The sequence below is a fragment of the Hirundo rustica genome, chromosome 15, assembly GCF_015227805.2.
Source record: "Hirundo rustica isolate bHirRus1 chromosome 15, bHirRus1.pri.v3, whole genome shotgun sequence".
Taxonomy (NCBI): Eukaryota; Metazoa; Chordata; class Aves; order Passeriformes; family Hirundinidae; genus Hirundo; species Hirundo rustica.
In genome coordinates, this window is record NC_053464.1 from 15,852,780 (window position 1) to 15,874,867 (window position 22,088).

Sequence of the window (22,088 nt, forward strand, 5' to 3'; positions counted from 1 at the left end):
CCGCATCCCTGTGATTAGCCGCTTAGGCTGTGATTGCCCCATTGTCCGCTGGATGAGTTTAATCATTCTTTTCTCCTACAGTGGCAATTTTGTTCCAATTAATTATTTCAGTTTGAACAGCAATAGCTGGTTGAGTTTAGAGAGAAATTAAAAGGGTAGGGAAGGATAATGAGGAATGAGCTAACCAGGGGAGGTTGCAGACGGGGCTGCACGGGTCCCTGCTTCTCTTCCAGCCCCTTATTTGCTCCCCAGAGTGTTCTACAGGGCTGGGAAATGCTCCTGGGAGGGAGCTCAGGGATCCCTCACCCCGCTGGGCTGACCCAAACGCTGCCAAGAAGGGTGATCTGTCACAGCCGAGAGCAAACTGACATCCCCACGTGTCCCTCGCTAGCACGGGAGCACCCAGCAGCGTAGGAGACGTTCTCAAGGTGATTTCGGATGAGATTGATCTAGATTTTTAAAAATTGAAAAATAATTTAAGATTAGCCAAGGTTTTGAAGGGAGTGAAAAAAACCCACATTACCTCCTTTCAGGATTTACGAAAATGCTGCCTGGGAAATTCATGTATAATTCAATGAATTCCAGAGTAGTTTGAATATTTAAGTCATGCATGGTCAAAGCAATAAAAAAATCTGCATTTCCTCACTCTGAGACCCCCAGACGCAAGTCTCCCCAAAAGGCAGCTCCTGCCTCTGCCCTCCCAGGGCGGCTGAGCCCCATCGCTCTGAGGAAATTGAGTTGGGCTGGAGAGATCCGGCCGGGTGCGGCCGCTGCTCCCTCGCTGACCCAGGCTGCGGGCTCAGCCAGCGCCGTGCCAGGGCGAGGGGCACTGCTGCCACCAGCCCCGGGAGGGGTGAGGGGCACCTGGGGCACCGACCGCACCCCAGAGCCCGGGGATGGGGCAGGATGGAGGAGCCGAGCTCGCAGCACTGGCACAGGGGGATGGAGGGGTCTCAGCCCCTGCTCTTGCTGCTCTCAGGGTCTCAGGGGCTGCAGAAGGGCTGCTCTGGCCTCACCGCACCTTTCCCCGTGTGGGTCTTTGATCCTTCAAACCCCCGCGGATGTGTCCATCTCCTCTGAGCTCCAGGGATGGGATGTGGCAGCTCCCGCTTCGGGCTGCAGCCAGGGAAAAAGGGAAAACACCAACAACTGCTCCCTCTGCCCCTCCCTCCACCTTCTCTCTAGATGCTGTAAATTTTCATTAGTACTCTGTAATTTAATGATCTGTTCCCAAGAGAAAATCAGTCTTCAATTTACCAAAACTTCCCTGTTAATTTAGGTGTAGTGACGGGGAGCCGAGCTCGTGCCGCAGCCGCTCCCGGGGAAGGGCAGGACTGAGGGACAGCGCTAACAACACCCTAAAATCCCATCCAGGGCTGCAAACACGTTTCTGGGAGCAAGGAAAACAATTTCCTCCTGGAACGAGAGTTTCCTTTGAACCTGGCAAACTCCGGCTCAGCTGGAGTTTGGTGCTGGGAGAGGCAGAGTGTGCTGGGAGAGGCAGAGTGTGCTGGGTTTGCCGGGGGTGTGCTGGGTTTGCCGGGGGTGTGCTGGGAGAGGCAGAGTGTGCTGGGAGAGGCAGAGTGTGCTGGGAGAGGCAGAGTGTGCCGGGTTTGCTGGGGGTGCACTGGGTTTGTTGGGGGTGTGCTGGGTTTGCTGGGGGTGTGCTGGGTTTGCCGGGGGTGTGCCGGGTTTGCCGGGGGTGTGCCGGGTTTGCCGGGGGTGTGCCGGGCCTGCCAGATGTGCCAGCGGTGCTCACCTGGGGGCAGCTGCCACCCAGCCCTCGGGGCTTTCAGACCGTGGGGCCCTGGAGCATCCTCGGCAGAGCCGCGCCCTGGGCAAACCCCTCCCGGCGTCAGGGAGGGTCACGGCGGCTCTGTCTGAGGCTGCTGCGTGCAGCTCCAGCTCCGGGCTCCGCCTGCCCGCGCTGCCCACCCTGCCCCTCCGCAGCACACCTGGAGATGAATGGGGCTGGCTCTGCTCGTTAGGAGCAGGGGCTGGGAGTCTCCGTGCAGGGAAAGTGCTGCGAGGGGAGCTCATTAGCTTGAAAAATTGGGTCCGGAGGGCTCATTTGTCTGAGATCGGTTCACTGTTTTTTCTCGTAATGTGGGAAATGAGGGAGGGGGACCCGCGCCTCTCCCCAGTGCCTGGCTCTGTGATTTACCCCTTTCTCATGCACGTCCTCTCCTTCAAATTGCCTTTAATACTATTGATTTTCCATGGGCCTTAAACCTGCCCGTGCGGAACGTACGGAACCCATCACTCCCCTGGAGCTGCACCTGTGGGACGCAGCACATCCCGGGACAAGCTTGTCCAGCCTGGCTCTGCAGGGATGTTCTCAGTGCCCGTGGTCAGGCCCAGCTGGTCCCCAGCACGCAGTGCCATGTGTTTGTGGTGCCCTGCAGCGGCAGGGTTGTGTCCCCTGCTCGTCCTGGTGGGTGGCTGCTGGGCAGAGCCCGCTCCAAAGTGTCAGCAGGGGCTGATCCTGGGTCTGGCACAGCCACTAGCACAAGGAGCTGCCAGATGCTGCTGTGTGGAGAGGCTCTAACACCAGCTGAACCTTTACTGGATGAATTCCCTTGCTTTTCTGGGCAGATTTAGGGCAGAGGCAGCTGAAGGACACCTGTGCACAGGACACAGCGCTGCAGCCCCACAGCCGCACACAGAGCTGGCAGCAATCTCACCCTTTGCTGATAAAGGCAGAGCTGTCAAATCACAGCGAGGATGGGAGGGGAAGGCCGGAGTCATCCCCTGGCCTGTGGCAGGGCGCGAGGCTGAGCTCCCTCCATGGATGTGGGAGGAGGATGTGGACAGGAGGACGAGGGACGAGGGCACACTCGGAGCTCCCTGGAGCTGAGGGAGGTGAGGGCTTGGCCATGGGGCTGCCAGCACTGCTGCAGCCACCAAAGGAGAGCTCAGCACCCCTCCAACCCCCCTGCACCTCTGCTGCTCCCCCCAGCCAGCCCTGCCCCAGACGTGGTTAAATTAGGAGGGAAATCTATTTCCTGTTTAAAAAAATCAGGGGAGCAAAGTCAGTGTTAAATATAGATATATGATATGTAAATGAATCTGACAACTGAGTGAATAAAAAATGAAGGTTTAAATTATTGAAGGGTGGGAGGAGATGGCGCATGCAAATAGCGTTTATGTGGAAAGAGGCAGTGCTCAGAACAGGGAAAGGAGGTTTTGAAATGTAATTATTTCTTTTAAGAAAAGGGCTACACATAAAATAAAAGCCAACAGAGCTGGTGCGTGTTTGTCTCAAAGCCTTTTCTCTCCCGCCTGTCCCTTTATCCTTCTGGCCTTTTTTCCCCCCTGCAAAGCAAAGAGAGAAATCAAAGGCTACTGAGGTTTTTTTCAGCTTTAATTAAAATAAGATAAATTAAGTTTTAGTTGCTCACAGGAACTAGTGAGAGCCAGGGATGGCCGATGCCAGGCTGCTGCTGAGAGGGCAGGAGCAGGTCTCTGGTAATTGATTTGGGGGGGACAGGGCTCTGTGCCTGCAGAGCCAGAGCAGTCACAGCCGCCCCCGGGATGGGTGGGGACCTCCAGCCCCTTGCAGGGGAAGCATGGGCTTACCTTTCCCAGAAAAGCACGCACCTGACGTGAGCCTGCCGGGAGGATTCCTCCTGGATCCGGGAGGATTTCAGTGCAGCTCTGCTGTGCAGACACTTGCCTGGGTTTTGTTCCTGTTCCCCTCTGTGCTGCAGAGCCCATGGGGCAGGATCAGGCAGAGCGTGGGGCTGGTTGTGGGAGCATTAGGAACTCAATATTGGAAGTAAGAAACTCACTGGTGACTTTTATCAGCGGTAAAGCTGGCAAGGCATTCTGGCAGTCAAGCTGCAAGTGCAGAAAATGTCCCCTTCACCTTCCTCAGGCTGCATTTCTGCCTCCCTGGCCCTCTGCAGAACTGATGGGGCAGGCTATGGGCTCCCTTTCCTTAATTCAGAATGTGATGGCTCGGGACGAGTTGTTAAAGCCGGAGATCAAAACGTCATTTATCAGAAAAGTGCCTCCCTGGGGATTCTTGTCCTTCGTTCATAATTTGTCGTGTGCTGACAGTGAGCTCTGTTGTGTCTAATTTGTCTTTCTGGCTGTTTACACAGCCCTCGTTGTGGTGGCACCTGAGTGTCTCCCATGGCTTAAAAAATGATGGTTTGCTTCCCACTCCCTCTCGTGCTCTGCCGAGCCGCAAGGGCTTCAGGCTGTGTGGAAAGCACATGGAACCGATGTTCCTGTTCCCTTCCAGGGGATCCTCCCGGGGCTCTGCACAGGGTGTGGTGACCTGGGACACTGCTGTCACGGGTGCTCTGGCGGTGGCTGCTGTCGTGGAGCTGTCTGTGAGCTCGGGCTGGCCCTGGTGTGCCCCACACCATGCCAGACTGCCCTGGCATCAGCTCCTGCCTGATGTGGGCATGGGCAGGCAGAAGGTGAGGGCAAGGTGGAGTTCCAGCCCACCCTGGGGACCCCAGGTGTTGCCTGCACTGCCGGTGCCTCAGCCTGCATCCAGGCAGGGCATGAGAACCATCCTGACAGGACACGAGATCACCCTGGCAGGACAGGAGAGCTTCCTGGCAGAGCATGAGAACCATCCTGGCAGGACAGGAGATCATCCAGGCCCACTCTCCAGCCATCGGGACAGGACCCAGGAGCAGTTCTGCTCTCTGAGTGATAAATGACCCTGCACCGCTATCAGGCACACAAATCGTGTTTGCCACCACCAGCCTTTCATGCCATAATTCTGCACAGTGGCTGGTGCCTCCTTCTGCGGGTGATCCGAGATCTCTGGGATGTGTGGAACGGTTTGCTCTGTCTGTGCCATTGCCCAGGCCTGCTCAGGGGTTTGTGCCCCCTGCACGAACACATTAAAGCAATATTTCCCCCCCTAGACAGCTTTTGCACCAATGAAATGAGGGGGAAAGAGAATTCCTCCGTGGATTCCCCCTCATTTTCACTGTCTGCTTGGCAGATGCCACCCGTGCCCCTTGTCAGCCAGGTCCGGGGCTGGGGCGGCACAGAGCCAGCGCCAGCTCCAGCCTCTCTGCAGCTTCGGGGCACTGGCCCCCGCAGCGCCCGTGTCTCTCAGCTCCACGGCTCCGTGGCTCCTGTGGCTCCCAGTCCATCCCAGCGCGGGTCCTCTCCTCCCGGTTCGTCTCCATGGCGACGCGCTCTCCCTGCCGCAGAGCATCCTCGGCTCTCGCTCCCAGCGCCGCGTTTGTGCTCGCAGCCTTTGTCTCCCGCCCGGCGCTGGCAGCCGGCCAGGCCAGGCATCCATTTCAAAGCAGCCTTTGTTTTATCGGCGCAGCGGCTGCTCAGAAATCCACGGGATTCGATCGGGGCGAGAACGCTGTGTCTCCCCGCTCCCCTCCTTCCCCCTGCCGAGCTGGCGTGACCCCATGGCCTGGCAGAGGGCAGCAGGATGGGGCCGTGTCACCGGACGGGCAGCAGCAGCGGGGCCGGGCGGTCTCCTCCTCTCCTCCTCTCCTCCTCTCCTCCTCTCCTCCTCTCCTCCTCTCCTCCTCTCCTCTCCTCCTCTCCTCCTCTCCTCTCCTCTCCTCCTCTCCTCCTCTCCTCCTCTCCTCCTCTCCTCCTCTCCTCTCCTTCTCTCCTCCTCTCCTCTCCTCCTCTCCTCCTCTCCTCCTCTCCTTCTCTCCTCCTCTCCTTCTCTCCTCCTCTCCTTCTCTCCTCCTCTCCTCTCCTTCTCTCCTCCTCTCCTCTCCTCTCCTCTCCTCTCCTCTCCTCTCCTCTCCTCTCCTCTCCTCTCCTCTCCTCTCCTCTCCTCTCCTCGTCCTCTCCTCATCCTCTCCTCTCCTCTCCTCTCCTCTCCTCTCCTCTCCTCTCCTCTCCTCTCCTCTCCTCTCCTCTCCTCTCCTCTCCTCCTCCTCTCCTCTCCTCTCCTCTCTCTCCTCTCCTCCTCTCCTCCTCTCCTCCTCTCCTCCTCTCCTCCTCTCCTCCTCTCCTCCTCTCCTCCTCTCCTCCTCTCCTCTCCTCCTCTCCTCCTCTCCTCCTCTCCTCCTCTCCTCTCCTCCTCTCCCCTCCCCAGGCACATCTCCGTGCACAGTCGGATGTGCCGTTTTCGGCACAGCCCTGTCCTCGAGGCTTAGGGGCAGCCAGATCTGGTGAGCTGCAGCAGTAGTTGAGACTGCAGCCCCTGGCACAGGGGAAAAGCGCTTGGGGTGAACCCGAAGCCCGAAGCTGGGATCCTGCCCGAGCTCACTGCCTGCTCCCCTCTGTGACTGCCGGCTCTGCCAGGGGCAGGGCAGAGCCAGCTCGCTGGGCAGAGCAATCCATCAACTGCAATATCTGTCCTTGCTTCCAGGAGCTCAAGGCTCCACAGAAGGGATGATGTTACACATCTGCTCAAGTGTGCAAAGACAGATACAAAAGTACGTGCAGGTGTATTATTGAGGGTCTGTGGGGACTCCGGTTTCCAGGCACCTTCCCCAAGGCGCAGGAGGCAGCCAGGAGGGGACACAAAAGGGGGCTGTGAAGTGCCATTGCTGAGGTCCTGCTGCTCCCCAGGGTGTCCCTGCAACCTTCAGAGCATGGGCTGAGGTGGGAGGGAAATGAGAGGATAACGGGAGAACAGTGAATACTTTGTTAAGGGCAGAAGCAGCAGCGGTGTGTCAGCCTTGCCCAGAAAAAAAACTTCTCCAGGAGAACCTGTCCTCTGAAAAGCATCTGGGAAGGCAGCAGGAGCTGGGCAGCAGTCCTGGGGCAGCAGCCGAGGGGAGTTTATCCAGCAGTGTGTCCGACACCGCTGCAATGGGGAGCAGCTGGGACTGGAACTCCTCCAGCCTTGGGCCACATCCCTCAGAGCCTGACTGTGCCAAGCAGGGCTGCAGCTGGAGCGGGCACAAGGAGCTGCTCTCGAGGGTCTCGCTGGAGGGAGCTTCCATGGTGCTGAACCTCAGACACTCTCCTAAGTGACTCACTGCATCCTTCTGGAGAGATGGAACCACCCCAGCACTACAGTGCCTGCAACTGGGGCCACTGGGAGAATCAGGAGCACAGGGAGAATCAGGAGCACTGGGAGAATCGGGAGCACTGGGAGAATCGGGAGCACTGGGAGAATTGGGAGCACTGGGAGAATCGGGAGCACTGGGAGAATCAGGAACACTGGGAGAATCAGGAACACTGGGAGAATTGGGAGCACAGGGAGAATCGGGAGCACTGGGAGAATCAGGAACACTGGGAGAATCGGGAGCACTGGGAGAATCAGGAACACTGGGAGAATCGGGAGCACAGGGAGAATCGGGAGCACTGGGAGAATCAGGAACACGGGGAGAATCGGGAGCGCAGGGAGAATCAGGAGCACAGGGAGAATCGGGAGCACTGGGAGAATCGGGAGCACAGGAGTGCTGGGAGCACAGAGAGAATCAGGAGCACAGGAGTGCTGGGAGCACTGGGAGAATCGGGAGCACAGGAGTGCTGGGAGCACTGGGAGAATCGGGAGCACAGGAGTGCTGGGAGCACTGGGAGAATCGGGAGCACAGGGAGAATCGGGAGCACTGGGAGAATCAGGAACACTGGGAGAATCGGGAGCACTGGGAGAATCAGGAACACTGGGAGAATCGGGAGCACAGGACCTCAGCTCCCACAATAAGACCACAGTGGGTGCCAGCTGTGGCTCAGGCACAACAGCAGCCAGAGGAGCCACCCTGGCAGCACTGGTGTGACTTTGCATGAGCACATTTCCCCACCTGGAGACAGTCCCAGGAGGTAAAAAGTGCCAGAACTCTTGCTGTGGTCTGTGGTGCCGCTCAATACATCGTGTCCTGGCCCCATTTTATTCTCCATAATTAGGAAGCTCAGCAGACAGATCGCTCTCTGAAGCCTAAACCGGAGCATACTGCCGGCACAAAAAGAACTGGTCTGCGACAGAGCAGGAGCCATTTGTGCCATTTCGGTGAGAAGTGCAAAGGAAAGAGGTGAAACCCGTTAATCTGGTGCTGTGCTGAAAAGGTGTGAGTGAGGTGATGATGAGCATGGATCAGGGAGGGCTCGGAGCTGCCGGACACGATGCAGGGCAGGGCAGAGCAGAGCAGAGCAGCAGGGTGTGCAGCCCCGGGGCAGGTGAGCGCTGCCCGGCTCCAGGCGCTCCCGGGGCTCTGGCGTTTTCTCTTGAGAAGCGGCTCACATCTCTCGCACCAGTTCACCAGTCGAGGTTAATCCTGGAGGACTGGATTTGTCCTCTGCCGTGGGTGTAGCCGGGCTGAAGGCAGGGGAAGCTGTTTCCTTGGTGAACATCAGTGTTTGCGTGAGGCCACCGTAAGCACCTGAGACTGGAGGGCAGAAACAGGAGGGGAAGCATTTTCCCCTGCATGCATCATCTGTATCTTCTTGCTGCTGGTTTGTAGCTCTGCGGGCTCTCCAAAAAAAATTCCCCACTGCTTTTTGAAATTGTATTTTTGGTTAGCAAAAGCCTAGAAACAAGCTAGAAAGAGCCGTGGCTGTGGAAGGGAGTCCAGCATGTGCAGAGCCAGCAGACTTCATGTGGGCAAATCGGCTGAGCCACCCACAGGGCAGGTGATGCCCATGAGCAGCTGGAACCACTGCTGTGGGAGCATCTCGAGGGGAACTTTCGGAGCTGGAGGTCCCCCAGCAGCCCCCAGGGCGGATTTGGACTGGGCCATATTCACTGACACCTGAGCAGCGTGGAGCGCGGGACCTGGGGAGGGCTGCAGTAACCCCACCGCTGTGATTCCCTTCGGAGGTGCAATGCAGCCCTGGTAAATAAATAAAGATTGGATCCTGTCAGTCTCTCGTACTGCGCCGCTTCCAAGCGCAGGGACGCGAGGCAGCCGTAATTGGCTGGATGCAGAGCGAAATCCAGGCTCAGCGATTCCATTTTGCAGTTGGCAGCCTTCCCAAACGCAGATCGGGGAATGCGAGTTTGACTGGCTTTAAAACACAGGGAAATCCTTTATCTTTGATATTATTTTTTTTTTTTTGCTGATTTAAAGGGTAGGATTAAATCCTCATTTAATAACCCCAAGTGCCTGCTCTGCCCTGCTCTGAGAGCGCTGCCAAGGCGCTGGGGCCCGGAGGAAAGGCAGGGAATGTTCTCCCCGGCACAGATCCACGGCTGTCTGCTGCTGCAGCCCGTGAAACCAAAGCCGCTGTGTAACCCCCAGCCTCAGCACGGCGTGGTGTTCGCTGCTTTCCAGGTCTGTCTCCAGCTGCTTTCAGGGCTGATTGGAAGGCAAGCACAACACTTCCTGCTACCAACTTCCAGTTGTGTCATTTGTGGGTTTTTCTCCTAATTAAGGATCCTGAGAGCCCCAGACGCCGCTCTCTGACACACAGCCCAGCTGACTGCACTGACAGGCTCTGGAGCAGGGATTGTTTTATCAGTAAGTGCTGCCTGTTCAGTACCTTTGTAGTGCTGCCTCTTACCGTCACCTGGGCTATTTTTAAATGCTTAAATAAAGCATCTACAGTGAAAAAGAAAGGAGCCTCCTCGCAGAGGAACACAGAGCCACCACATTGACGACGAGACTGTTTTCCCTTGTCTGTCAAATCAGCTCATTTAGATTATTTAAGTCAAGAGCAATTTTGCACACAATCTGTTTTGCCGGTGACAGCGGCTCCGCTCTGTGTAAGGATTCTGAATGGAGCAAGCGGCTGCGAGTTATTGACAGCAAATTCTCCACATCCCCAGGCCCGAGCTTCTCCCCAGACAGCCCCAGCTCTGCTTTCCCCAGACGTGAAGCTGAAAGTATTTTCTAACATGTCGGCTTCCTTTGCCTTGAGAGCAAACTGCAGCTGAAGGGGAAGGGCGGAGGGGATGGGAACGCTGAAATGGCGCCAGCTCCTCTTTAACTGTTTTCTCTGCCTCCTGCAGTCGATTCTCTTGCTCTGATGATATGAAAGTCCTAATTGCAAAGTGAATGGGGGTGTGACGACGGGAGGAGGAGTGTGTGTGCCAGGCTGGCAGGGTGCAGGTGGTGGCTGCTGTTGCTGGGAGAGGCTATCTGGGGATCACTGCCCAGGAGGGCATGTTTGCCGAGTGGTGAAAGTGTAACCGCACGGGTCCATCCCTGCCAGCTGCCTGGATGCGGGAGGGTTGTTTGCCCTTGAAGAGTTGCTTCCATTATTTATAATTTCCAATGCCGTGTGTGGCCAGAGTGCTGCAGAGCCGTTCAAACCCACGTCAGGGAGGGACAGCAGTGCCAGGGTGAGGAGGAGCAGCGTGAGCTGGTTCCTCCCTGCCCAGAGTGCTCCTTCCCATCCCGGAGCACAGGGGTTCCTGGGGACAGGGATCCCATGAGGAAGAGAAGCACTGACACCTTGCAGATGGGGTTAAGGATGTATCCACCCGTCAAGGTGAAAGCAGCTCGCAAGCCAGGTGATTACAAACATCATGTTGAGCACAGAGGTGTTCTGCTGTCTCTTTGCTGGCAGAATCAGAATCTGGGGCCTTAGCAAAGAAGTCCAGAGGTCCAAGCGTGGCAGAGCACCAAGGGACAACGAATGAACTGAAGATGTGTAGTAAGCAGGAGGGAAGGTCCCTCAGAACCTCAGCTCCCAAATAACTACACTCAGCACATATCAGGCTAAAACCAGGAGTGGTAAACAACCGAGTGCTGCTTCCAGCCAGCACCCAGTACCTCTGCTTTGGATGATGGGCTTTTGCAGGGGTGAAGCTCAATCCGCTGGTTCCTCCCAGAAGAAAACTTCCTGTTTGAAGATTCCTGCATTTCCCTAGTCCACCCAGCAATTCACCAGTTTCGCACATGTCAGAACTCAGCTGAGCAGAGCTACTTGTGAGGGTGAGAGGTAAGATCACGAGCCTGAGAGGCTTTCCTGATGCTGTATAGCCAGCTGCAGCACTGCATGCAGAAAGAAATCCACTGCTGCAGCGGTCTAGTTGCTAGGAGCACATGCATAAATAACATTAGAGAACAATCTAAAATAATAAAGAAAGCTGCAGACCTTGACTATGAATTTTATTGACAGTGGCACAATAGAGTTAACAAACTGACATAACAGGAGTACATAATGAATTCATCAGCCTTCCCAACTGAGGACAGACTTAACAGCAGCCCTCCTACACCACGTGTAGTGCCTCCAAAGAGACATGAAACAGGGCTGCTGTGAATGGAACAGTGAGAGAGCGCTGAGTCACACTTCAGGAAATAATGGCTTTCAGTTACACACAATTACATGACAGTCCAAACTTTTTCATATGAAGAAAAATAAACAAGACGAAATTAACTTACAAGTTATTACAAGACACCGAGAAACCTGATTTCAAACTGTCACTTTACAGCTGTGCCTCTTCAGCTCACAGAGACGCACTCTGCATTACTGAGCCTCTAAGGACAAAAATACACTCACCAGCTTCTCTGAATTGTCATAAACCTTGCCTCTGATACTGTAGGACCTTCTTCAGCTGAAAAGCACTGTACTTTGTTCATGCTGGCACAAAGACAGCGGATGCTGCACCACATTTCCAGGGACAATGGTTCATGCGCCCAGGGCATCTCTTTGTCTCACAGAGGAATAAAGCAGCGTTCCTTTTCTCACCAGCATTGGTAAGAATGGTAAAAGTCAACTGAAACTGGGCTGGAAAATGCTGGTGCCACTGTGCAGCTGGAGGCAAGGAGAGAGTAAGAACCACCCCATGCCAACAAAACCTTGGTTGGGAGTGCTTGTCAGACGCAGAACCGTGTACTGGGAATTCTTGTCCACTCTCTGTTTCGCTTGTTCCTGTCATTACTGCTCTCAATTTTAATCCATTATCCTGTTCAGTCCTTTGACTGGTTTGATTTTTCTAATTTCTGGGATATTGTTACTGAAGCCTAGTCCAGTAACAGAGTGTGGCTCATGTACTCCTCACTCTTCATTCACTACATTTGAAGTATTTCTGTGTGTTTTGGATTAAGCTCCACGTTCACACACATCAGTCTCTCACCAGGTTAAGGGAAATGTCTGTGTGGTTATCTAGACATTAACTCCTTTTATCTGCCACTTATTGATGCCCCAAGCTTGGCATAGAGCTGGCACAGCAGCAGCACCCTGGGAGAGCCGCCCCACGCAGGGAAGATGCGCATGTGGAGATGGATGTTGTGTCCATCTGTGCCTTGTCCTGCATCGCCTGGGGAGCGACTGTGATCTGCCTGATGAGCCAGTGCCTGGAATTCCTGTGTGTGCCTGGGATAACTAAAGCCTACACTGGTGTGTGGGACCTCATTGCTACCCACAACTCCCCAGCCAAGAGGGTTTGTCAGGCTCATCTCCTCTACCATGCCGCACAGGGAGGACAAGAGGATGTGGCCTCAAGCTGAGACACATATAGATACATATTAGAATTTATTTTTTTCACGTTTCAGGTGGTCAGGCTTTGGAAGGGGCTGCCCAGGGAGGTGGTGGAGTCTCCATCCCTGGGGGCATTTGAGAGGTGTCTGATCTGGCACTGGCTGATGTAGTTTTGGGGTTTAGGGGTTACAGGGGCAGTGCTGTCGGAAGGTTGGATTCGATGATCTTAAAGGCCTCTTCCAACCTTGATCATAGAGTAACAGAATGTCCCGAGCTGGAAGGGACCCCCATGGATCATCCGGTCCAGCTCCTGTCCCTGCACAGACCCCCCAACAATCCCACCCCGGGCATCCCTGCCCAAAGGCTCCTGGAGCTCCATGGCCGTGCCCATCCCTGGGGAGCCTGGGCAGTGCCAGCATCCTCTGGGGGAAGAACCTTTCCTGATCTCCAACCCCCCTGACACAGCCGCAGGCGAAGTGATGGTTCCGAGCGATGGTTCTGTCATTCTGTGACCAGGCGGATACCGGCCCGAGGCTCCCGTGCTCCCAGCCCCGGGCCGGGCTCGGGGATCCCGCTCCCTGCACTCCGGGGAGCCCCGCTCCCTGTTCCTGCCCCGCTCCCTGTTCCTGCCCCGCTCCCTGTTCCTGCCCCGCTCCCGGTCCCGTTCCAGCGCCGTTCCCAGCCCCTCTCCCCCGTTCCCGGTCCCGCTGCCCCGTTCCAGCCCCGCTCCCCGTTCCAGCCCCGTTCCAGCCCCGCTCCCCCGTTCCAGCCCCGCTGCCCGGTCCAGCCCCGTTCCAGCCTCGCTGCCCGTTCCAGCCCCGTTCCAGCCCCGCTCCCCGTTCCAGCCCCGTTCCAGCCCCGCTCCCCGTTCCAGCCCCGTTCCAGCCCCGCTCCCCGTTCCAGCCCCGCTCCCCGTTCCAGCCCCGTTCCAGCCCCGCTCCCCGTTCCAGCCCCGCTCCCCGCTCCAGCCCCGCTCCAGCCCCGTTCCAGCCCCGCTCCCCGTTCCAGCCCCGCTCCCCGCTCCAGCCCCGCTCCAGCCCCGTTCCAGCCCCGCTCCCCGCTCCAGCCCCGTTCCAGCCCCGCTCCAGCCCCGCTCCCCCCTCCAGCCCCGTTCCAGCCCCGCTCCCCGTTCCAGCCCCGCTCCCCGTTCCAGCCCCGTTCCAGCCCCGCTGCCCGGTCCAGCCCCGTTCCAGCCTCGCTGCCCGTTCCAGCCCCGCTCCCCGTTCCAGCCCCGCTCCCCGTTCCAGCCCCGTTCCAGCCCCGCTCCCCGTTCCAGCCCCGTTCCAGCCCCGCTCCCCGTCCGGCGCCCCGGAAGCGCGGCCGGGGCGGGTTCGCTTCCTGCGCGCGGGGCGGGCGGCGGCGGCGGCAGGAAATGGCGGCGGAGCTGCGGCTGCAGCTGCCGGGCCCTCCCGCTCCGCAGCGCCGGGCTCAGCCCGCCTAGAGCCGCCGGCCGCGCCGGGCCCGCGCCGCAGCCTCCGGGACGGACTCCGAGCACTTTACCTACATGAGGTACCGGGCCGGGCGGCGCCGGGCCGGGCCGGGCCGGGCGGGGAAGGGAAGGGAAGGGAAGGGCCGGGCGGCGGGGGAGCCCCGCGGAGCCGCAGCCGGTGGGATCGGGCTCCCCGCGGGAGCGGCGCTGGGGCCGCCCGGAGGGGTCGCGGCGCCCGCCCGGAGCGATGTGTCCCGTGGTCCCCGGGCCGGGCCGGGCCGGGCCGTGCCCTCCCCAGCTCGGAGTTCGCTCCTGCGGGGCCGGCAGCGCCCGCGGCCGCCGGTGCGGCACGGAGCGTCCCGGCGCTGCGCTCGAACCGCGTCCGCGGGACGAAGTGATGCAGCAGAATTGTTTTCCCTGAAGTCCTTGAGACGGTGAAGTGCAGGGAGGGCCGGCGGGGAGGGGTGCGGGGCGCAGGCGGTGCCCGGGCCGGCGCGGCGCTGCGGTGGGGCAGCGGCGCTGGCGGCTGCGGCGATGGCGATGGCGGTGGCGGCGCGCACCGGGCTCTCGGGGCGCTCGGCGGGGGCAGATGCGGGGCTCGCCCGCTGCCCTCGCCGCTCCCCTCGCCGCCGGGTCCCCGAGCGATCCCTGCTCTCCCCGTTCCCTCCTGACCGACCCCGCCTGGAGCTCCCCGTGCATCCTGACCCGCACCGGGTTTATTTTCGTGCTGCATTGCTGTTGACATGGAAACCAATACCACTTTCTGTTCCAGAGAATTGGAAGCTAAAGCTACCAAAGAAGTCGAAAGAAAACTAAGCAGGTAAGAGACTCATTTAAATTCCCTCCCACATCTTAGATGGAAAGGTGGCCTAGGGCTGGGAATAGTTGTGGGCTTTATCTTGAGCTTTAATCTCTTGTTAATTGTAAGGATAAAAAAACCCCTCTGGTTTTGAAAACGTTCTCTATTGCACGGAGAAATGTCTGCAAGTTTAGTTAATTCCGTAGACTAAACATCTTTTTAGCTGGGTGTGGTTTTTTGTGTAACAACTTCAGATGTTTAATACCGTTTCTTTATTAGGGAAGGTGTTTGAAGAGAAAAATAACTTTTCTGCACTAAGTTGTAGTACCTACCAATAACCGAAAAGTGGATGAAGGGTTTGGGGTTTTCTTGTACACTTCGGCCGAATATTGTTTGGAGGCAAGACAGTTGTGGCAAGAACTGGAAGAAACTCTATGTTCCCGTATAACAACTGGCTCTGCATCTTTTGCCATGAAGAGTTAGCTGGTGAATTTCCTGTTTACATGTAGATTTCAGAGTGAGAAATTAACAGAATGGGCTCGGAGTTAACTCCTTAACTCGGGAGTTCAGAGTCATGAGCCAAGAATTCTGTGCCATAACGTGTGTCACTTTTGTATATAAGCAGTTTCTTCTGCATTGTTTGATTTTGGTCAGGTGACTTTCTCACAAGTATCTGCTCAGTTGGTTACATTCTTTGTTTTCAACTTCTGTCCTACTTCCTTTTTGGGTTCTTTTTCAGTTAGACCTTTCAAGGCCTTTTGCTAGTCATCTGTTAAAGGGATTTCCACTGGGGCCATTCGAAATGTGCCCAAACCCTGAGTAGAGCTGATGGAATCTCAGGTTTGGTACATTTTTCCTTCTTTCCTGTGCCCCAGCAGTCTCCAGCATCCAGGCTGAGCTACGACTGTACTGTGAAAACTGCTTTGCTTCCCCCTGCTCTCAGTGCGTGTCTTCCTTTCTTTTTTTTGTTATACACTTGAGCGTGAATGATTTTCCCCAGGTTGTTGTTGGAATGCAGGGAATTATTGGGATACAAGGGAACCTTTGGCACGTTGCTGTTAACCAGTCAGTGTTCAGGGACTCGCTGCATTCGCAATGCCAGAAGAGATTTCAGAGCTGTTATTCAGAGTGACAGAGTGCTAAGTTCAGAGCAGTACTTGGTGCCAGACTTAGTAAGTCAGGAGATCTTCGCATTTTTATGACCTTAGCAGAGACCTTGTTATGCTGGCAGGCAGTGCCGAGAGTGAGAAGTGAAAGAAGACTACAGAACTTCCAAAATCCAGTGCTTGGAGAGTAAATTCTGCTACGGAATGGGTCCCCATGCCTCTCTGACCCAGAGGAATATGTTTTATTCATTTAAAGGGTTCAGAACTGGTTTGAAGTTCACATTAATGCCCCAGCTGGTTTATGTTTAGCCAGGGAGCTCTTGCTGTGTGAGCACACAGCTGATAAACCATGGCATGCCTGCACTGGATAGATCTGATTAATTGTTTTACTGGGGTAGAGCTCAGCAGATAGCCCTCGTTCTTCCTCCAGTGTCATTATTTACAGTCTTATTAAATTTGCAGTGACCTAGTCGAACTGTAAAAGAGTAAATATCCTTTCCTGCGAAGGTACATAGACCTGTGCTGGAGTTTATGTTAATCTCAGATTTCACAGTGTGGCTGTAGGCTGTGAACTCCGTGGGATGTTGGCTTTGCTTTGTGTGTGTTCTAAAGTCACTTCTGGAGTTTATGCTTATAAATTAATGGGTAGGAAATACACTTCTTAATCTTACTGGGAATATTGGCCTGGACTGTGGGTTTTTGGTAGGATAAGTATTACAGCTTTCAGTGCAGCTTGCTTATCCAGTTGGAGTGATTCCTGTTTTACACTCAGGATTAGCATTTGGCTTGTCTGGCCTTTTGGAAAAGAATCCTCGTTTGGTCTGTGTTCTCTCTAAAATTCATACATGCCTGCTGCTGTGCAAATATTCCTGGTCTCAGAAATAAGCTTAGTGCATGACTTGCAAAGGTGATTCAAAGAAATCCATTGCACGCTCCGTTGTGGCATCGTGTTACAGATGAAATGTCACTCGATCAGCCACAGCAAGAGCTGTCTGCTGTTAACTGGGGAAATCTAAGAGTTAAATTTGGTTAAAATCAGGACTGCTAAAAATCACCATTCAGTTCTTCTGATTTAAGCAATAACTTTTCAATTCTGTTTGGTAAACAGGGCTTTCCTGCCTCATTTATGTGGAACTGAGAGAAGGTAAATATCTGAAATATGTTGACAATCATTTTCCCGAACCCAGGGGTTTGACTGTTGCTTCACAAGCATGCAAACCATGGGGAAGAGTCTCCATTGCTTCCATCCACCTGTGATTCTGCCCACCTTGGTTGCAGACTGGCCATGTTTTGGGAGAGCAAACTCCTCACCTCTAGATTTCATCCATGTATTCTGTAAAGTTACTACTGTACAATCGATTTTTTACGCTTTCATGTGATAATAACCACCATATTTCTGTGATATTTTTCTTATCTGCTGCAGGGAAAACATAGAGCTGGCCCAGTGATAGAGACATATAAAACCAGGGAGAAATGTAGTTGTTTCTGTTGATGTGTAAGCATTTGATTTTCTGTTGGGTTTTTGGGGGTGGGCCTTTTTCCTGATAAACTGCTTACGGAGAGATATCTGCTGTGCAATGGGAAGAGTTTATTGCAGAGAAAACATTCTGTTCACGCTTTCAAGACCTTTAGCGATACTTGGGTGAAGTGACCCGTCCCTCTCTCCTCCTTTTGGGGTTGCAGGGTTGCCTGGTGGTCCCCATGGGGTGCCTGTGGGCTTTGGGTCTCGCCGCAGCCCCCGTGCAGCAGTGCCGCCTCTGCAGCAGCCTGGAGCGGGGCAGGGCTGATGCTGGCCTTGAGCGGTTGATTCTGGAGGAGCAGTTTAATCTGCCTGCCTCGGTTCCTCATTTGTTACAGGAAGATAGGGATTGTTTATGGCTGCTGCTGGAGTCTAGTGTGGCTGGGTGATAAACTTCTGGGAAGGAGATCTGTCTTTTGTCTGCTTATGTAGCAGAGAATATCTTGGATGGAGCTCAAGGGCAGAGCTCACACAGATATTCCAGAATCGTGGTCCATTTGTAGTCCTTGTATTTGGGAGCATCGTTCTGATGAGCCAGGTTCTGTATTGGGGAAATGGGAAAGCTGAGTGGATTCCAGGTAATTGGTAGTGGCAGGCTTGGTAGGCAGAATTCTGTCGCTTCACTTTCAGGGTGGTACTTTAAAGATTGAGGTATTTAAAAGCAAAAAAGAAAGTAGCTGATACACATTTACTAATTAATCATTCATTGAAGTATTTTTTTTCCAGTTTTTAGCTTGGCAGCACCTCTCCTCAGTTAATAGCTGGAAAGAACACACACACACACACACACACGTCTGGAAATGAGTGGGTTTGTTTTGTTCTCACTGCCTGAGGCTCTCAGTGCTCCGAGGAGCACGCTGGGTGGGTTCAGGTGCCAGAGCTTTTCCATCTGAGGCACTGGCAGGGTTTGTTGGATTGTTTTGTTAACTTCAAAGTACTGGTGTCTATTTCATAAACTCCAAGTGCTCCTTTGGTGTAGTGTGCTGTGTTGTGGATGGCATCGATAAAGGAATTGTAGCATCTCATTTTAATCAAAATACACATTTAATAATTGATTTCTGTAGAATGCTGGTGAGTAGGAAAGCTAGCTGTCGTTTTTTACAGAACCTGAGAAATCACTTTCATTGGCAATTTTATGTAATTGTGTCATTTCAAAAAACCGAAGGATGAGGGAACTTGTAGGTCAGAATACAGATTTATCAGTCCCAGCAACATTTGAAAGTCTGTAAAAGATCAGCTGTAGGTTGAACACGTGGTGCTGTCTTTGCAGAATTGTTAAAGATCTTTCAGTCTCTGATACTTACCTGGAGATACCTGGCAGTGTTCCACCTGTAGCACTGCAAGTTAATTTATAACTAGAAGAAGAGCAAATGGTAAGAAGGATTGATTGATTTACTTTTTTTAAAAAAAAGGTTTTAATATGTCCATCACTGGAAATTATCCATTGGTTTCAGAGACTGCTGTGTATAATCACTTCTAGTTCTTACTTGTGTGTTTGCTCCATACCTCTGTTCATCCCTCCGGTGATGTGGGGCTCACGATTCTTGTAACCCTCATTTCCTCAGGGTGGAGATAGAATTTTGGTTTTATTGTGGCACCACATGTTGCCCTTTGATATATTATAACAGCAATGATAGTAAAGCTGCAGAAACCTTAATTACTGCATCCTCAACCTGTCTGCCAGGGGAAATGTTGGTGAACTTGATTTTGCTCTTCTGCAACATAAGAATAAAGGTTAAATATGTCTGTTTCAGCTCAGGTATTTTTACAATGCTAAGGTGAAGCTTTAGAAATTAAAGATTAATAGTACTCTTTTTTTCAAGAAGTAAATATAAGTGAAGCATGTTTTGATGCAAATATTACCTGAAATGCTTGCAGTGTGGGTATGACAGCTTTTTCCACTTCAGAAGCCAAATAACAAATCAAGCCATACAAAAATAAAATGCCTTGTACTGTCTTGATAACTTGTCTTAGAAGACTAAAAAGTTGTTTTGTTTGTTTTGTTTTTTAATAGCTTAATTGAGGAAAGCATTTTAGTAGTTTGTTGGGGTTTTTTTCCCCCGTATACGAAGAAGAATTGTGCTGGAGCACACAACTGGAGCAAAAATTTACTGCTAAATAAATAACGGTAAATATTTATCTGACCCTCGGTCTGCTTAAATTTATACAGATTACAGCAGCTTCTTCTTGCCCATCTTCAGAGCCATCAAATGTGCAGTCTCTCATGAGAGCAAGATCCATTTTCATTTTACCTCACTTGAAAATGAAGCACCTTTCAAGTTAAGCTGTTGAAACCAGAGGCCTTTGTTCTGTCTCCGATGTGAATTTCCTCTTGCCGGGGTGTTTTATTTTCACTTGATCTAAATTGAAAAGTATGGTTTGCATTCCTGTAAGGCCGTTTAACCTTGAGCAAGCTAATCCCTGCCGGGGAGGAGAAGGACGTTTCCTGAGTGTTGTGGTGAAAGTTGGACGTGTGATGGGGGCAGTCACACAGACCTGTGTGTGTGTTCACCGTGTGTGATGGGGGCAGTCACACAGACCTGTGTGTGTGTGTTCACCGTGTGTGATGGGGGCAGTCACACAGACCTGTGTGTGTGTGTTCACCCTGTGTGATGGGGGCAGTCACACAGACCTGTGTGTGTGTTCACCCTGTGTGACAGGGGCAGTCACACAGACCTGTGTGTGTGTTCACCGTGTGTGATGGGGGCAGTCACACAGACCTGTGTGTGTGTGTTCACCCTGTGTGATGGGGGCAGTCACACAGACCTGTGTGTGTGTTCACCCTGTGTGATGGGGGCAGTCACACCGACCTGTGTGTGTGTTCACCCAGTGTGATGGGGGCAGTCACACAGACCTGTGTGTGTGTTCACCGTGTGTGACAGGGGCAGTCACACAGACCTGTGTGTGTGTGTTCACCGTGTGTGATGGGGGCAGACACACAGACCTGTGTGTGTGTTCACCGTGTGTGACAGGGGCAGTCACACAGACCTGTGTGTGTGTTCACCGTGTGTGACAGGGGCAGTCACACAGACCTGTGTGTGTGTTCACCGTGTGTGACAGGGGCAGTCACACAGACCTGTGTGTGTGTTCACCCTGTGTGATGGGGGCAGTCACACAGACCTGTGTGTGTGTGTTCACCGTGTGTGATGGGGGCAGTCACACCGACCTGTGTGTGTGTTCACCCTGTGTGATGGGGGCAGTCACACAGACCTGTGTGTGTGTTCACCCTGTGTGATGGGGGCAGTCACACCGACCTGTGTGTGTGTTCACCCTGTCAGTCACAGTGCTCGGTGCTGGCTTTTCCTCGGCCATGGCAGAGCAGTGTGCTGCTGCAGACGCTTTGGCCACACAAGGCCCATGGATTAAGTGTCCCAGCATAGGGGAGAGCCCAGCAAAGGCACTGGGTAATTTTTTGTCTTTGTGTTGTTCCCGTGCCGCTGTAAGGGACCCTGGGGCTGCTGCTGGTTTGTCCTCAGGAGCAGGGAGCTCTTGGTCCCAGGTGATAAATGGGAAATGCCACCTTCCACTTCTGCTCCTCAAGGAGCAGCGTCAGGAATGCAGCTTCTTTGTTATGTGCTCTAACAGAGGCTGGAGTCAGAGGCATCAATCCCATCATTTGCTGTCTGCAGGGAGGGCCGTGGGTTTGTGTGTTGGGAAGAATAAAGGAGACTCATGCTTCCAGCTGTCAGAAATGGGAATACAGCTGTTCTGCGTGAGACTCCGGTGACTTAATGGGCAAATGTGAACTTTTGTCTCAGGCTTGTCTTGCTCGAAGGGTTAAGTTTTCAGGGAAGGGCAGGGACAGGAAGGGCTTTGCTGCTGCTTAGTTGTACCAGTTGGGTTAGTTTTGTTCTGAGATTTGATGTTATAGTGGTAATTAATACCCTTAAAAACTAATAATGAGCTATAGGTCTATGTTTTTTATCTAGGGAATACCTAGAGTCATGATCCTAATCATAGGAGGGCTTTATGTCTCCTAAGCTAGTTCTGTAATCTTAAAATCTGTTTGTCTTAAAAAGATAAAAATTTAATGAACACAGTGTCAGAATTTAGGAGTTCTGTTGTTGGTGTGTGAAAAAATTCCAGTGATGCTGTGGTAGAATATTCCAGAGATATTGGTGTGTTAGATGTTAGCATCTGTATTCCCAAAATGAAATGTAATTGTGTTGATTTAACTGTAGCAGGATTGATGAGGTTTTTGGGTTTTTTTCCTCCTGTGAAAGTACTACTTTGCATTCTGCTTGCTTTTGAACGTGCTACAGCTTTCTTCTAAAAGCAGAATGATTTTTCAGTTAATGCAGTTTTGGCGTGTGACAGACTGAAATTTGTTACACAAAGCGAGTGCTGGTGGCTGTCCTCCCTCCTAGACCTCTGCTCAGGTTATTACAGATGCTGTACCTCAGCTGTGGGCCCAGCCCAGCACTGACTCCCGAGGAGCAAACCTGTGCTTCTGCTCTGGATGGAAGGAGCTGTGCACGAGCTGGGTGTTGTGTTGGGATGGAGCTGGGATCTACAGGAGCTGTTTCCTGTTCTTCTCCAGTTCACACTGCCTGCTAAAATTTGGACTGTCCCAAATTAACCCAAGCTGAGGGTCAGTATCACCAACATCCCTGTGGTTCCAAGTGCTCAGGGTGTGGCAGTGAGGGACAGAACTGACTGGAGTGTCACCTTTGCAGAGCACGGATGTCACTGCAGGTTAATCGTCACCTCGGATTTGTGCAGGAGCGAGGGATTGCTCTAAATGAACTGGCCAGCTGGAATTGTTCCTGTAGTTAGGTGTCTGACCTCTTAGCTGTCCATGAAGTCATTTTTGAGACCTAATTGTAAATGCAAGATTGTTTTTGCAGTGGGTCTTGCAGCCAGCTGATGAAGCTGTGATAAAATGCAGAACAGCCACGCTGTGTTTGATTCCTCTGCCAGTCATAGGGGGGTCCCAGAAATAACACTTTTAGGTAATTATTTTGCGTACCA

At 53.4% G+C, this 22,088-nt stretch overlaps 1 protein-coding gene across 1 annotated transcript in view; it reads left to right on the top strand.

Moving 5' to 3' along the window:
• TNRC6A (trinucleotide repeat containing adaptor 6A) overlaps positions 1-22,088 on the top strand; it is a 94,891-nt gene that overhangs the window by 12,224 nt on the left and 60,579 nt on the right. The window contains exons 3-4 of the mRNA XM_058422637.1: positions 14,466-14,513; positions 16,707-16,742. Of these exons, the coding sequence (XP_058278620.1) occupies positions 14,466-14,513; positions 16,707-16,742 (84 nt within the window). The remainder of the gene's footprint in view (positions 1-14,465; positions 14,514-16,706; positions 16,743-22,088) is intronic.